We start from the raw sequence: 15,902 nt of genomic DNA, 5'->3' as shown, positions 1-15,902 counted from the left end.
AAACACTTCTTAAAATGCTGCACAATATCTACCTCCAGCTTGCCTTCCAAACCGCTGCCTCACGCCCGCTCAGGCTTTTTGTGCTTTACAGCAAACAAAGCGTTGCAATTAGAGCACAGGCCTGATCTTCATGAACATCAGGTGTGCTGGTAATCAGTGATGTAATGATTGGCATCTCAGCCAGTGAACACTAAATTGTCTTTTTTCAGGTCAGGTTGTTTAAAAACAAGAAATACCTAAAATGATTGAACTGATAACTATCTTTTTAATAACAGCTGATATATGAGTTTGAATAATCACACAGGGTTGAATGGCACGCTGAGAGTGGTGGCAAAACATGACACAGGTTTGTGTGATAGATGTGAGGTGGTGGAAACGGTTGAGCATGTACTGTTTGTCTGTGGGAGGTATGATAAGGAGAGGGTGGTGTTGTATGGTAGTGTCAGGGAGACGAAGCGGGGCTGGGACTTAGGTGGGGTGCTTGGGGGTGGAAAAGGGAAGGAGGCAGCAATGAAGGCAGTATTTCTTTTTCTCAGGAACACGGGGCTGTACAACAGGATATAGAAGGGAGGCCGTGACCGGCCTCACACTCCAGTGCAGTAGGTGGCGGTATATGCACCTTTAAGTTGGTTGCGATCTGCCAGTAAACTAAAAGAAGAAGAAGAAGAAGAAGAAGAAGAGTTTGAATAATATTGGTGTAGTTCAGCTTTTTCTGCTACTAGCAATTGTTTTCTTTTCAGTTTAATAAAGCTTGATATTTTTATTCTGGTATTATTCTACAATGTAACATCAATACAATTAATATTTATTTTTAATCGAAGAACAAAGATAGCCTCTTGAAATGTATCCATAGGCTTGCATTACGTATACACAATATTTGCTAACGCAAAAATATGCCAAAATACTATTTTAGATTTAAAGTGATTTCCTGGGGAATTATTATTTCCTCAAAATATAGTCTTAATTAGATATTTTGGATAGCCCAACTTCTGATATCACAGTTTCATGGTCGGCAAGTAGCCTATTATTTTTCTAAATAAAAAACATATTTGTAGAGAATTTTATGTCAAGTGTTAAAAGATTAAACACCTGCAAATCTCAAAGCAGAAACAATGGTAATCCATTAATCAAATCACAGGGTCCATTTAATTTAATGTTGAAATGTCAACCAATAGGAAAACTACAGGTGTAAATGATGGAATGAACGATACTTCAGGGTATTGTGCAGGCTGGCTCGCTGACACCCTTTGACAGAAGGTCGCCATCGTTATGGACACCTGTGTCTCTCCTGCTGCATAAGGGTGTCTGCTGGGCGAGAATCCTGCTGCAGGACGGATAGCAGCTTACACGTTTACGTTAAACTCTGTTTACTGTAATTGACCTCAGCGCATGAGCAGGTCACGCGTGATGGTCGACGTATCGATCTCGTGAAACGATGAGATGAAGAGCAAAACGAGGTAACTTCAACCCTTAATTACTAATTTAGACCAGATGGTGTGACATTACAAGAATTTAATAAATCAACCTGGAAAGTTCCCTGAAAGACTAAGCACCGAGAATGTAAACTTCCCCTTGAATGTTCTACTCGAGGGTTCAATTCACGTTGAGCAAAGCATCCTCTTAATCATTGATGCAGCTGCTGAACCGTCTCAGCTATTCCTTGAAATATTTCATCATGTTTTAGCTAAAGCTTGAACACAAACTACAGTAACGCTTTGGTCCAGCATTATTTTTCTTTTTATGTGCGAAGTATTGTCGCTTTTCCTTTCACTGGTATTTTATTAGTATCCCTATTGTTATATCAAATTATAATTCGATAATCTTCTTTTGATAACTCCTTTTTCATTGGTGAAGAAATTAAAAGTTCAGTAATAAAACTCAATAGTTCAAAAGTGTAAAACATATAATTCACATTACAATGTTTCAAATAATACAATAATGACTTTACATTTTTAAAAGGCACAAAGAGAAGATCCCCATTCTATGAATTGCTTTTTGTGTACACAGTACATGACTAATTCACTTTGACTGCCTTTTGGATCTGAGAAAATCTCATGACTTGAAATCCCATGATCTGTGGCTCACACAAGGCTGATCTATTCCTCTCTGAATTATTCTGAATAGTCTTCAATTTACTCTTTGCAGTGCGACTCATCTGTGAGAAATCTCCACTGGAGGGAGGCAAACGCATGTGAAGCTACTCAACCATCTGCATGTACAGACTATCCTCTGCAGTTGCGTCATCTTAATGTCCTCCTGCCTCATGACGTCTGCAATGTTGAAATAGAAATTATGCAATCGACAGTGTTTTCTCTGTATTTACATTTTAGGGGCAGCAAAGAAAAATGTCATACACATAACACATCAAATGTCAATGTGTTTTAGAAAATAGTACATTGATAGTTGAGCTCAAAGTATCATTTTGAGAAATCATTAATTGTTGAATGATGTAATCAAACAAATTCCAAATATTTGCTGGTTTCTGCTACACTGAGGATTTGTTTTAATTTTGAAGTGCATAATGAGTTTTATACGATTTTAAAAAATTAAACTAGTTGATAAATCTGACACAGTATAATAAAAATAATCCCTTCTTGACAGATCAAGCTCACACACACAGTGCCAAATGGTGGTCCTGATGGTCTTGTTTTTTTGACTGTATACATTATGATTTATTTGAATCACATAAAAGCGAATCCCAGCTTGACGCAGTGTTGAAATGGCGCACCGGCGTTCAGTCATTGTGTAGTTGTGGGCAGATCATGAGATGGCACATAAGAGGCTCTTGCAGCAGGTTGCATCAGTCTTGTAAGATCAGGCCTGTGCAGCTGTGAATAGCGCCGCGCCCTCCTCCTCCCACCCCCCAGCAGCAGCTCAGCTCGTGACTAAGAAGGTGAAACCACCTCACATTTCAGAGCGTGAAGAGACGACTCGGCTCATATTTACCAACAGCCAAGGCCGTGTGTCACATGGTGAGCTCAGGTATCGGAGCTACAGATTAGGATTAGGGGATTAACGGCACCAAATCAGACGAAACGCCTTCAACCTTGGGTGAGAGATAAGGTAGTTCATGTGGAACTAGAGATACTGTAGAGCTCAAAGTAACATTCTCACTTCAGACAGAACGACAATCAGACAAATGTGTAGTTCAAAGCGTTTTATTGCATTTTTTTTTTTTTTTTGAAAAACAATACAAAAATTCTGTAGCAACTGTCAACAATGTTGCCTTGAGTGAACTGCAATCACTTGCGTGGTACAGTAAAGTGCTTTTCTTAAATCAAAAATATTTTTGTATTAAAGGATGTATGTATTTTAAATTTTTACCCATGAACACTACGGTCTTGGGGTAACTCAGTGTTAAAATATCCACTCATTCAAAATAAAGAATCGAGGACTGAATCAACCGAATAACCCCACACCATATTTATGAAATGAACCACTTAGAAAACATTGGATCAATGTTGCTGGATTGTAAATGCTTTTGCCTGTGGGCTACATTCAAATGGTGGTGGGGTGGTTGATGGACAGTCTGTTCGAATGACAGGATAGAACACTTCCTTAGACATACAATATAAAAGGCTTAAGGATACAACTTTATCCCCCCCCCCCCCATCCCCAATAAAAGGCAGTCTAAAAAGCTACTGCCATTTGACAAAAGTAGAAATGGTCATGACCAAGAAAACTCTCATATCATTGGGATATTACGGAGTATGGCCAATATCTGTGCATTTGAGTTTCTAACCCTATCAAAAAAAGGTAAGAACCAACTCGTTTGATGCGCAATGGGGAGGAAAAAGGCAGAATACTGAACTGTATAGGTATTTTCTAAACCCAAAGATTGCCTTGATCAGCTTAATGCTGTGAGATTAGTGGGAGCAAAGTAGTTTCCCAAATGAAAAAAAAACAGCTGCAGACACATTCAAGTAAGTCTTATTATAAGACATAAAACTCCCGTAACGACGCATCTGTAGAATTATTACAGTGTGTCATCACCATCAGCATATTAACACCAAGAGAACAAGTTTGAGTACCGGTGCTGCATTGTGGCAACAGGGCATGGACAATCAGAAGCCCCCACTTCCACTGCGCGGTAAAGATCGCATGTTCAATGTCATGACTGGAACCCTCTTTGGTGACATTGCTAAAGTGTTGTGAGACGACCTCATCATCAGTCTATTTCCTGGCCATTATAGAGTGAGCTTCAACCCCCCCAAAAAATAAAAAAAAAATCCAATTAAAACAAAGATTTAAAGAAAAAAAAATATTGCCAACTCTCAAACAAAAATTAAACTTAAACTTTAGCTTTAACTGGGCAAGAACGCTCCAGAACCACTAAACGCTTTCCACACCTCATACATCATACTCTGAACGTTTAAAAACAAAAAAAATACATAAAGGAAAACATCCGGTGTTTCACTTGAACTCGTTAAAAAAAATTGAACAAAAAAAAAAAAAAGTTTCAAAAAGCTTAACCATACATACAAAAAAGAAAAAAAAAGTGGCACAATGAAATGGAGTTTCCTGAAAAATAACGTAAACTTAATACAGCTACATGTCTATAGAAGACTTTATTATTTTTCTGGAATGTTTTTCCTTTTGTTTCTCTTTTGAAAAATCTCATTTGCTTCTAATTTTTGTAATGCGCATTCATACAGACACATGGGTCATGTTGGCCAAAATGGGCTTTTAAACCCCTGAAACATTTAACATTTACTGTCAAATAGTCAGGGTGAAATCTAATGCATAAATTAATTATTAATTTGTAGGCGCAAAAACTAAACAAAAAAAATTATACAAGTTCTGGTTATGGAAAGGGGACAGGAAATGAATTACAATGAAAGTAACAGAACCAAATTCACGTACAAAGCCATTTAACATTAAACTTGTTCCAACCATACATCGTAATACAAGTAAAACAGCTTAATTCAATACCATTCAACTTGACTGGTCTCAAACACTGAAAGATTTAGCCACAGATAATTTGGCATATATATATATATATATATATATATATATATATATATATATATATATATATATTCATGTGAAAAACTGTATGAATGGTTGCAGCAGAAGTCATGGCTGGGTACAGACATTCTTTGCTCTCGGAGCATTAAGTGCAGGGACACTAAGCTAGATGAGTGCTTGGTTTTATCTCAGACATTTACAGGAGGAGGCTCAGCGATGAGGAATTTATCTTAAATGGAAACAAAAAGCTTTGAAGTCCCCAGCCACATTAATGCTCTGCACCAGGCACGGACAGCATCGGCTTACAGCCCTTCAAACCCTCTTGTACTGAATCCCTTTCGAGACGAGAACAGCCTTCATGTTGGCATATTGCATAAGCTTGTACCTATGTGCAGATGGGCCATTGTATATACATACAGGCAAAGAAACGTTCCAGATAACTTAATTCACAGTGGATCCAGTTGTAACGTGGGAGCAGCACAAAAGGTTGTCCTTTGGTGTCCAAGCTTAGTTTTGAAGATAAGTGGTCTGCTTACTTCTGAACTGAGTTTTATGAAAACAAAAAACTGCTCTCAAATCATGAACTGGCCCTCCTCCCAACCTTGACATGCATGTGTTTGTATGCGTGTGTGTGTGTGCATGTGCGTGCAGGCCCTGGGCTGATGTGCTTCAGAAGTGCTGTAGAAGGCATTTAGAGGAAGGACTGCGAGCAGCATCTCCCTTTACAGCGAGGCGAGAGAGCCTGAGTGACAGAGGAACCAAGGCCAGCTAGAGGGAGAGAGGGGGGCCAGCATTGGGGACAAAGAGTCTTAGATGGGGGGGGGGGCTTAAATCTTAACGGAAGGTCGGAGGTCACGATTGACAAAGATCAGGCACAATCTCCCACAATAACGAGAGGGGCCAAGAGTTGACGAAGCTCTGCGGCAGAGACGGGCCCCGTCTTGAGCTGGCTGGGTTGCTGCCTGCGCCGGGCCAGCCTGGAGTTGGAAAGAAGGGAGAGGCGCATGGAGGAGCCAGTAGCGGTAACGACGAACGGGACTTCCTGGTGCTGCTGGTCGTCTATGCCATCTTGTTCAGCCAGCTGCCGGTTTACGGCCATGGCCTTGTCAGCAAAGAATGTGAGATCCCTGGCTTTGCTGGATCTAAAATGGAAGAGACACAAAAATGGTCATTACATTTTAAGCTCAAAATTTGGAAGTTGGTTTATCTGTTGTAGCTGTAAACAAATGTTCTCACCTTTGATGCAGAATGGATGTTGGTAAAGTGTCACACGCACCCTGAATAAAATAAAAAGTTACAACTTAAGTACTCAACTACCTTTAAAACTTGAGTTTCCATCAAAGACATGCATTAGAGGATTTTTGACTTACCCCCTGGACCCAGGGGTGGTGCAGCACCTGGCGGGCACTCAGGCGGTTTTTGGCATCTCTAACCAGGAGTTTGGAGATTAGGTCTTTGGCACTTGAGGAGATGTGAGCCCAGTCTTTCTCTGGAAACTCATATTTTCCTTCCTGGATACTCTCAAAAAGTGTGTTCTGAGAGGAAAGAAGAAAAAAAATGGGGGGGGGGGGGGGGGGGGGATTAAAATCTGCAATGTTTTTAACTTGACCTGACCGGAGAAGATTTGTCGTTTTACTCCCACTTCTGTCCCACAAAGGGGATGAATTATCCTGTCAAATTCTTACCTGGCAGGTGTGGCATGGCTCCCCTAATTCCCAGCCACAGTCACCTCCACAGCGGCCTACAAAGGGAGGGTAGCCACTCAGCATGATGTAGAGGATGACCCCAAGGCTCCACAGGTCGCAGCGCTTGTCGTAAATTGTGGCCTCCTCACTGAACGCCTCAACCACCTCGGGTGCCATGTACTCTGCTGAGCCACACTGAAAAGGAGAACACGAGACTGTTAGTTTTGGGCCCGCATACCCTCGTTCAGCAGATACCTCGTGGTTGCAAATGTCAGAGCTTAGGAGTTTCTCTTGAGCCTATGTGACAGTCACATGCTTATGTTCAGAAATGGAGTCATTTAAAACGGGTGTTAGACACCTTTTCTCAAGGTGATAACCGACACAAGTGGAGGTAGCGGAAGGAGGGGCTACACTACAAAGAAGCAGGCTCTTGTGCATGGGCGGCAGCAGCAGCGACTCCCTGCTTTTACCATCCAGCTGTACACAAGTCAGGCCGAACAGGCAGAGGGAAAGTTTGCTCAGCAAAAAAAAAAAAAAAAAAAAGATTTGTCCTGCGGAGCCAGAGAATGGACTGAGCAGTCGATGGTTACATGACTTAGCGACAACAACACCAAACTGTTGATATTTTAGGAACAGGTCACCAGTTGCATCCTGGCCTACTTCCTTCCATCTGGGTGGGTGAGCAGACATCTATATCCCAGCTGTCCCCTCACTACTCCTCCTCCACCTCTCTGGACCATTATTATGTAATGGCATTTGCTTCACAGGAATCTCATCTCAAACAAAGCTGCTTCTGTCAGAGGCCCCAACCCCCACATTTACACCATCAGCGTCATCACGTCTGGCGCGACTGCCCCCGCAGACAGACCCCTGGTTTCAGGCTAAATGCAGCTGCCACAGAAATAAAAGGCAGTCACAAAAGAATAGTTTTGCCTACTAAGTTGCTGCACAACTAAAAAGGCAATGTGATAGCTGTGCTAAGCAACCATCACCGGTTCCAAATTCAAATCAAATGGACAAGTTAGGGTTACGCAGTCCAGAACTGTCAGAACAGCAGCAAAATAACATGTGTGCTTCCTGTGCTGCAACCACCTTCTGAACTTGCTCACTCAAATCCTCCTTGAGACTTTCATGCAGAGAGTTTCTCGGCAGCGGCAGCTACCACAAGATTTGATGGCAGAGCAACCTGGGGCTTTCCTAAAACCATGTGACTAGTCAGGCCATACTGACACCACAGATTATCGGGTGAGGCTTAGAAGGGAAAAAAGACTTGTGTAGTCATGCAGCTGCAGGTAATTTGTGACAACACCAGAGGCGGTCCTTTGATTTCATTTTTTTTGACTGTCCAAGTATCTTTTGTGTAGTATCTCCATGTTGCGGGTCATCCCAGTTCCCAAGTGCAGCACACAAGAGCTGACATTTGATCAGTCAAATTCATTTCAAGCCGAGCTCGTAGGTAGGCAGTGATTTGTGCAGTGCCTTTGCAAACTAAAATTAGCCTGGTAAAAATCTAGGTTTTAAATCCACCCCTAGAAAGTTTATTTGACATTTTCACTCAGATGAGGAACAGGCAGACAAAGTGAAAAGGCACGTTATGTGCAGCAGCAACTGTAGGAATGTGGGCAGGGGGGAGTAGGGCAACAGTGAGATGAAAATCCGATAACATTGTTCCTGTGATCAGGACATTGAAAACAAGCAACAGCGCATGAGCAGAATGGTTCTTGTCCCTCCCATTTACCCTCCCCCTCCCGCTGCTGTAGCCAATCGTATCCCAGTTGCTAGGTATGAGGGGAAAGACTAACATTTCTAGAACAAGCCCCGTGCACAGCCTTTGTATACAGAACATAAAGAAAGCGCAGACCAGCGCAAGCGCCGTTGGGGCCGGTGGGTGGAGACTAGGCAAAGAGCCTGGAGGTTGTTTTTTTTTTTTTCCTCGTACCACAGAGAGAAAAGTGAAATGAACAAGAGTTGTGTGTTTTGGTTTCAGTGCAACCTTACACCGCAGGATAAGGCCTTGAAAGAGTCACAATGAGTCCCCTGCAGCCTTCAGGGCGCTCACATCGTGCTCAGTCCTTGGGCATAAACTTTTCTTCCACTGAAATCTTAGCATTAGATAAAGTCTTGGGGTTGTGTTTAACAACTTCAGGGATAAAACAAATCCACATCAAACACATTTGTGCACCCATCTGCACCAAACCCACACAAGGTTGATCAGGCCAGACATCCAAGGCTAGAATGAACACAAAACTAAAAATCTCACCATCAAACCGTACAGGGAGGGGCTCTAGCAATTCGTTCTGCTAAAGGAAGATCAAGTTACCAGTGTTAAACCCCCGCCATACATTCCTGCGGACTAAACTGCTATCCTTCACCTGCTCTGGTCCATCTATCCACCCCCCCAAGACGGCCAGCAGACAGGCTGTGCATGTTGACAGAGAAAGCCTGTCAGTTCAACGTTACCTAGTCTCCACAGAGTTCACAAAGGGTCCCACTTCTCTGAGCAGTGTTTGCTTTGTGTTGCAACAGCAGGAGAGCTAAACTATCAAAGCCCAGAAAAATGCATGGGGCTCAACTGATAAGCAGAAGGATGTTGAAGTTTAACTGAGCGATATCTATGGAAGTTTGTTGATAATTGGCGTTATAAGGCAAGGTAAAAGCTGCCCGATTGAGACATTCAGGAGGCAATGCATCTCGTGTCAGATAAAGTGCCCAACATTGAACTACCGTAACCTCACAACGCTTCCCCTCTACCAATCAGAGGGCTGCCCTGCAGCCAACGCCACAAGATTGACCAACAGGCGAGCAGACCGCAGGACTTGAGGAAAGGTAATGTTTTACAACCCGGATCTATAGTCTTAGCCACACTCCTAAATGACTGTCATGCATTTTCCTTCTGTAGCAACCTCCCATTCACGGCTATAAAAGGGCTCGGCAAACAAATTAAGCACAACATGAGGGTGGACTTACAGGGGTGAGGAGCTCAGGGGTGGAGATTGGCGAGCTGTCGCTGTTCAGCTTGATCCCACTGCCAAGGTCAAAGTCACAGATCTTGACTGGGGAAATCTGAAGATACAAGTTCAGAATCATTTAATGATATTTACATTTCGTGGTTTTTGATCTTTAATTTTTGTAGACCAGCTACTTGTGGGGCCAGAGAACTTTTACTGCCATTGATAATTACCAGTGTTCCTGTTATCATTTTAGAGGGCCTTATCGCACGTCATGAGATGCCTTTTGGACTAACTGTGCTGCAACATGGTTGTAGTAAACTCACCTTGTCTGCACTCTTGCAGAGAATGTTTTCAGGTTTCAGGTCTCTGTGTGCCATTCCTAGAAACATAAGAACAGCTTTAAAAACAACCACTCATTTGTATCCCAGGGCCAACAAATGGGGCTTTGTGTCCTTTAGTTTGAATATGAATATATGAATATGAATGAGCTAGCGGCAGCAAGCGGACGTTTACGGGACCGGAAGTAAACAAATGTACGTTAACTACGTTGAATTATTTTGTTGTTTTGCATTAATCTCTGCCACATTAATAACAGATTAATGAGTTTATGTTTACAGCCCTAATGTATATGTGAAAATGTTCTTAAACTAGGGTATTAAACCCATGTCATTGATGTTGATCTTTTTTTGGTGCTGATGACGAGCGCCAACATACGTGACTATCTTGTACAAGTGGTCTTACCCTTGTTATGCAGGAAATCTAGAGCACTGGCGATGTCCTGCACAACAACACTAGCTTCCTGCTCACTGAAGTACCGTCTCCTGTGGATATGCGCCAAGATAGACCCTAAGGGGGCAAAATAATGTGAGTATTTAAGCTGTATTTGCAAGTGTACCATCGCTAGTCTACAGACTGTACACTTGCGTTTAAAAAAAATAAGCATCTTGGAGCAGCTATAATTCACAAACCTCCTCTAAGCTTTTCAAACACCAGGTAGAATTTGTCTTCCTCTTCGAAGAACTCCACCAGCTCCAGGATGTTACTGCAGAAAAGAGCACTGTAAGCGCCTGTCAACAGTCATCTTGGGTTGGTCAGTGGTACTGTCCCCATAAAGTCATCATTTGGCATTACTTTAGTTGGCTATGACAAAAAAAAGGACATTACCTGTGGCCCTGGCACTGATAGAGCATCTCAACCTCACGGAAGACACGGTTGCGGCTGTGACCCGGTCGCTTCTCAATGATCTGTAACGGAAAAACATGTTCAGTCCCGTTATCGCATTATATTCCACTGAAGAAATTAGTGCAACCTTTCAACAGCAGTAGGATAGAGATCACAACTGACAAAATGTAGATATGAACCAATAATGATATTGGATCAATAACAAAAATTTGTTTACAATCCAGATCAGTTAACATTAACGTGCATATGATAAACTGGTCAAAAGTCAGATCGGCGCATCACTAGAAAAGGTGAGCGCTCATGTTTCAGTGAATACCATCCACTCACGCTGCACCCAAAAAGCCCACCAGGTGTTGCGTTTGCTGTATAAAACAGGGTATATAATACATATAACAAGCGTGGGGGCGTGTGTCCTTCCAGACCAGCATTATCTGCTTTCCTACCTTTAGCCGCCCCCCCCCGTGACACAGTTCTAAAGATAGTCAACCTACTTCCAGTGCCACCTGCCAAAGCAGAAAACGAATGAGAATGTAACAATCTATATTTAGCACTTCACACATGACCCATATATAAATCTTAGTGCTCTTAGGGAGCCAAGTTTGTGCTTTAAGAACTTTTCATCGGCTAATCAAACCATTGCTGGCCACAAACCACAAGCTGAACGACCCCCTGCCGAGCGAGCCAGAAAGACAGACTGCTGACACCAAAGAAAAAGGCCTGAATTTTCCGGCCCTAGTTGGTTATTGTCTGCTGGAGAGTCTGTGCATGTTTCTCTTCCTGGTAGCTGGATTACAGTTGCTATTGAAGCCCACTGGGGCCAGAGCTGCAGTGTGAGAGCGTGTTCAGGATTAATAAACGAGGCCGGGGAGCAGTCCAAAGCCTCTGGCACTGTTCTAGTGCGAGTGAGCAAAACAAACAGACCCCCCCCCCCCCCCCCCCAAAAAAACCCCAACATGCCTAGATTGACAAGCAGATAAGAAACAGCCCAAAATCGCTGAGAAGCGCATCAACATAAGTGGGTGGGCAGTTATTAAAGTACTAGATTTATGGTAATTTGTCCTAATAAAAGATCAGAAGTACCGCAAACTGCTGCAAAACAAGGCCCAAACAAGGCCCAACCAAGTCGCGCTGCCACTTCCATGACCAATTGGAGAATACCTTAAAGCATAAGGATTTGTGGGGAAAAGCTTCAGATGGCATGCAGGGCACAGCCCTCGGCTCACCCTTGGTGCTCTGAGGCTTTTGTTGCAACACTGGGAGCCCACACATGCCACTCACCCCAGTCTGGAGGGGGAGGGGCGAGACAGGACATCTGGCAGCAGCCCCCTCAGACTCCTAAATGACCTCCAATAACTGCCTCCTCCCCCAGAACTGCAAAGGCCCAAGGGATCTACCAAACTATCGAGGTAAACAACGCCAACGGATTGTTGTCACACGACACATGAATGTGTGCTGAGAATCCCCTGAAGTATTAATTAGTACGATATGGACACTTGTCTGAAGGGGAAGCCCGTGACTTGATAAAAACACATTTTTTAAACATCAACAGAACTTTACTAAAATTAGAAATCAAGCCACAGTTTTGTTTTTAAACTTAAGGGCCAAGTATTAAAAAAAAAAGAAACTTACCACAGCTCTACTTTCAAGTAAAGAAAGATCTTTCAATGTGTATGTATATATATATATATATATATATATAAAAGCAGAAAAAGGGAAGTCAACAGGAGTCAAGCTGTGTATTCACATGTCCAAATCCCCTTGACAAAAAAGAAAAAAACTGAACGGAACTGAGAAGACTAACAAAGCTGTACAAAACACACTGGGTCACAGCCCTCACCCGGCGCCCCTCCTTCCACTCAATATGCATTTTGTTTTGGCACAGTAACCAGTACATTATGTTCTCACAACGAGCGTCCTCTGTAGGCAATAGGAGTAAAGCAAAGAGGGGGTAGGTGTACCCCTCAGCTCTGATAGGCTGGCCATCTAAAAACATCGAGGGGACGTGTCTAACATGTGCACACTCTGGAGGAGAAAAAAGAAAAGAAAAGAAAGTGCAGCAGTAGCACACCACAGATTAGAGCCTGCAGACATTCACTCTAGGAAGCTCATTTTAGAAAAGAAATAGACTTCCTCTCAACACGATTTCTAAGGAATGTACAGAGAAAATAAGACCACGCCAACTCACATCCTGCAGGAGGCTTTTCTTTCATTTAGCAACAAAATCCCGCGTAATGACACTGTACAAAGGCATGTCATCATTCTACTCCCATCTCAAATTTAACCACGGGCAGTCTCAAAAATGTGACGCCTCTATATTGCTCACCAGCCATGGTGCCCCTCACAGACAACAGGCAAGTGCCGTGCTAGGCTACGCTACGCTACGCGGCAACGATGACATCCACAGACTCGTGAAACCGAAGCAAATACAACGCGGTCATACATCACGTGTGTTAGAATGCCTGCTTACCTTCACAGCATACTCTTTGTTGGTGATGAGGTTGAAGCATGTTTGCACTCTGGCATAAGCACCTTCTCCTAGTAGCTCTTCATGCAGCCTGTAGACATCTGTAGCAGAGTTTGCAGCGTCAGGAAAACATTCAAGCTGAATCTCTCAATGCGCACCACACTTAGTGTAAGGAAGCGTTTTTTTTGCATGATGCTAGAAATAAAAGCCTTTACCCTCGAATCGTCCAGAGAAACTGTCCGTTGCCCTGCAACGCTTTTTCTTCTTGTTTCTCTTCTTGGCATCGGGGATGTCAATAGGCTGGCTGGAGGGCATGTCTGTCGAAATACGAGTGCCGACATTATCATGTGCTAGTGAAAAACAACCCAAATCAACTTGAGGAAAGCACCAAAGAGGCAAACAACCCGTACTCTTGAAAGAACTACGATGCCCAGTTATTGTATTATTGCATTGTTGATTACATTGACGAACAGATAAGACCGTTAAAGATTACACTTAAGGTTAAAAGGCTCACCATGTCTTGGGGAGGAATCAAAATTAAATGACGAATCCAGAAGATGGGATCCATTTTTGGTGAAGTCATCAGATTCAAAGGGATTTTGGACCTAGAGAATGAGGATTAAAAAATGTGCTTGTTAACATTTGACAACTCAATCTACAAGATATTCCAGGGAGAGGATACATTGTTAGTCGTAACTGGTAGGAGCATTTGTTATCTCTCATCCTAAAACGATAAACTGTCAAAGTTGACTCACAACAGAAAAACAGCTGACGGTTTCAAACTGAAGGTTTGCTTCAGTCACGTAATGCAAACGCCTACAGCGGTCCATGGTAACAATACAATCGTGGATCTTGCGGGATTCGAATGAGGGCCACACATCCTGCAACAGTCCCACAACTCTGCCACCCGGTCATGGCCCACCTCCATGAGCATTACTGACTGTGCACGTGCAACCAGACCACACATTTTGGTACGTGGGAGGGCAACAGATGTGTTTATATATAGCGAGGTGGGGTCCTTCTCATGCATTCTGACAAACGTGCTCTGATTATAGAGACTTCACAGAAGGGCATGGTGATGATTGCAGCTCTGCGTTTTCATCCTCGAATGATTTTAAACTCACCTTGAAGGAGCGATGGAATCCAGTGACTTCGGTCATCTTGTTTTGCACCATATTTGTTTGGGTTTTTTTTTTTTTGGCGGATATGCAGCGTCAGTGGGCTTTTTAGTCGGTGTATCAATTTACACGTCTCCAGAAACAAAGTCGTTTCAGAGGGAGAGTCGCAAGTGATCAAACTGCGCTGTCGGCTGCTGCGGCGTTTTATACGGGAGCCCTGCGGACGACACGAAACACAAACGCAGCGTTAAAACCCCCAACTCCGCCATGACAGAGCACCCTGAAACCAACGGAAGTCTAATCTACAAAGAGTTTACACAAAAGCTTCAGCTGACGAACCCAACCACGGCAGAAAAACATTAGCTGATGTTCGTCAAATGTTCCCGAAGACTCCGAAACAACAAATCAAGAGAGCAGCAACAGAGAGCTAACAGCGCCAGTCGTGTTTAACCGTTACGTTGCGTGGCAGCCATTAAACGGTAAACGAGCCAAGTTAAGAATGTGTAACATTGCATGTCCTACAATAACTACATTTTGGGCAATATTAGAATACTATATTTAATAAAGCAACGGTGTATTTAGTCCAACAGTGACGGAAGCAACCGTTTCAACAGGCCGTTACCGTCTTTAAGTGAACACTGAGTCGCAAAGGCTTAACGTCACACGTCTAACTTGGACGTTTGATAACTTAACGATGATTATTTAACACTGTGACGACGAAGTTGTTCTGCAAGAAGAATTATAACATTTTCCAAACAAGTGGCGAAATGAAAACCTGTCCAAATCATTTTTTTTTCTTCTTGGAACTCACCCCGTTGTTGATATTATAGCTCCAGCGTTAGCGTCGTTGTTTGACCCGCTGCTTCATAAGCCGCAGAGGACGGTCGAGGGAAGGGGTCGCCTGATCGTGAATGCGTGGAAGGTGGTGGAGAAGCTACAACGGAGGTGTTTTTATAACCTCCCTGGTGGCTCCTCCTAGTCTCCGCCCCCTGCAGGGCACACTGGCTCACGCGCTTTCTGAGAACGGATATGTACCATTTCGTTTATCTACGACAACTGTATCGCTTCTCAAAGCAATGCGCATGTATAGCTGCCCGACGTGGTGGACAAGTCATACAATAATACAACAACTCCATTAATTATGTAATTTAAATAGTTTAATATAGAATATCGGGGCGTAAATCAAGGAAAGGTCCAGGAGAAAAAGATTGTGACCCACGAAATGGAACCCAACCCGGGGGCTTTGTTTTGCTTGAGGGGCCTCAGCATAGGATGTACAGTGGAAAAAAACGACGTGAACGTGCACATAAACACGGTCAGCGCCTCCGGGTGTTCCGTGTAAAGAGACCTTGATGGAGAAGGAGTGAGGCGGATCAACCCGTATAACAAACCAGATCCACCGGTTTAAATATAGTGTGCGTTTAAAAAGCGTTTATATCGTAATAGCTGTGTGTTGCTGTCACTGGAGGTCAAGGCCATGTTGAATAGAAGCTGACCTTAAGAATGGCTTGTTGGCAAGTTGTTCTATGTTAAT

General features: G+C 43.1%; 1 protein-coding gene and 1 long non-coding RNA gene across 2 annotated transcripts; one reads left to right on the top strand and one right to left on the bottom strand.

Moving 5' to 3' along the window:
- Window positions 1-1,195: 1,195 nt before the first annotated feature.
- Window positions 1,196-2,565, top strand: LOC120823770 (uncharacterized). Its single transcript, XR_005712877.2, has 2 exons — window positions 1,196-1,457; window positions 2,146-2,565. It is a non-coding gene; the product is annotated as an uncharacterized LOC120823770 (long non-coding RNA).
- A 577-nt stretch (window positions 2,566-3,142) lies between these two features.
- On the bottom strand, window positions 3,143-15,397 carry mknk2b (MAPK interacting serine/threonine kinase 2b). The gene is made up of 14 exons (XM_040184054.2): window positions 15,180-15,397; window positions 14,375-14,585; window positions 13,765-13,855; window positions 13,466-13,567; window positions 13,254-13,351; window positions 10,769-10,848; window positions 10,573-10,646; window positions 10,346-10,450; window positions 9,928-9,983; window positions 9,621-9,716; window positions 6,654-6,848; window positions 6,339-6,503; window positions 6,205-6,245; window positions 3,143-6,110 (listed from the first exon to the last, which is right to left on the bottom strand). Exons 2-14 carry the CDS (start codon window positions 14,423-14,425, stop codon window positions 5,837-5,839), a joined length of 1,428 nt encoding a protein of 475 aa, XP_040039988.2. The 5' UTR covers window positions 14,426-14,585; window positions 15,180-15,397; the 3' UTR covers window positions 3,143-5,836.
- Window positions 15,398-15,902: the final 505 nt, after the last annotated feature.

This window comes from Gasterosteus aculeatus, chromosome 8, assembly GCF_964276395.1.
Source record: "Gasterosteus aculeatus chromosome 8, fGasAcu3.hap1.1, whole genome shotgun sequence".
Taxonomy (NCBI): Eukaryota; Metazoa; Chordata; class Actinopteri; order Perciformes; family Gasterosteidae; genus Gasterosteus; species Gasterosteus aculeatus.
The sequence above is the reverse complement of the archived record's forward strand: the minus strand, read 5'-3'. Positions and strand labels throughout refer to the sequence as shown.

Excerpts from the sequence above, each read along its gene's own strand:
- mknk2b (XM_040184054.2), bottom strand. The coding sequence starts at position 14,425 with ATGGTGCAAAACAAGATGACCGAAGTCACTGGATTCCATCGCTCCTTC. Across the intron at positions 13,352-13,465 it reads TTTCTCTGGACGATTCGAGG|ATGTCTACAGGCTGCATGAA; the intron begins GTAAAGGCTTTT and ends ACTCTGCTACAG. Across the intron at positions 9,717-9,927 it reads TCTGCAAGAGTGCAGACAAG|ATTTCCCCAGTCAAGATCTG; the intron begins GTGAGTTTACTA and ends TTGTATCTTCAG.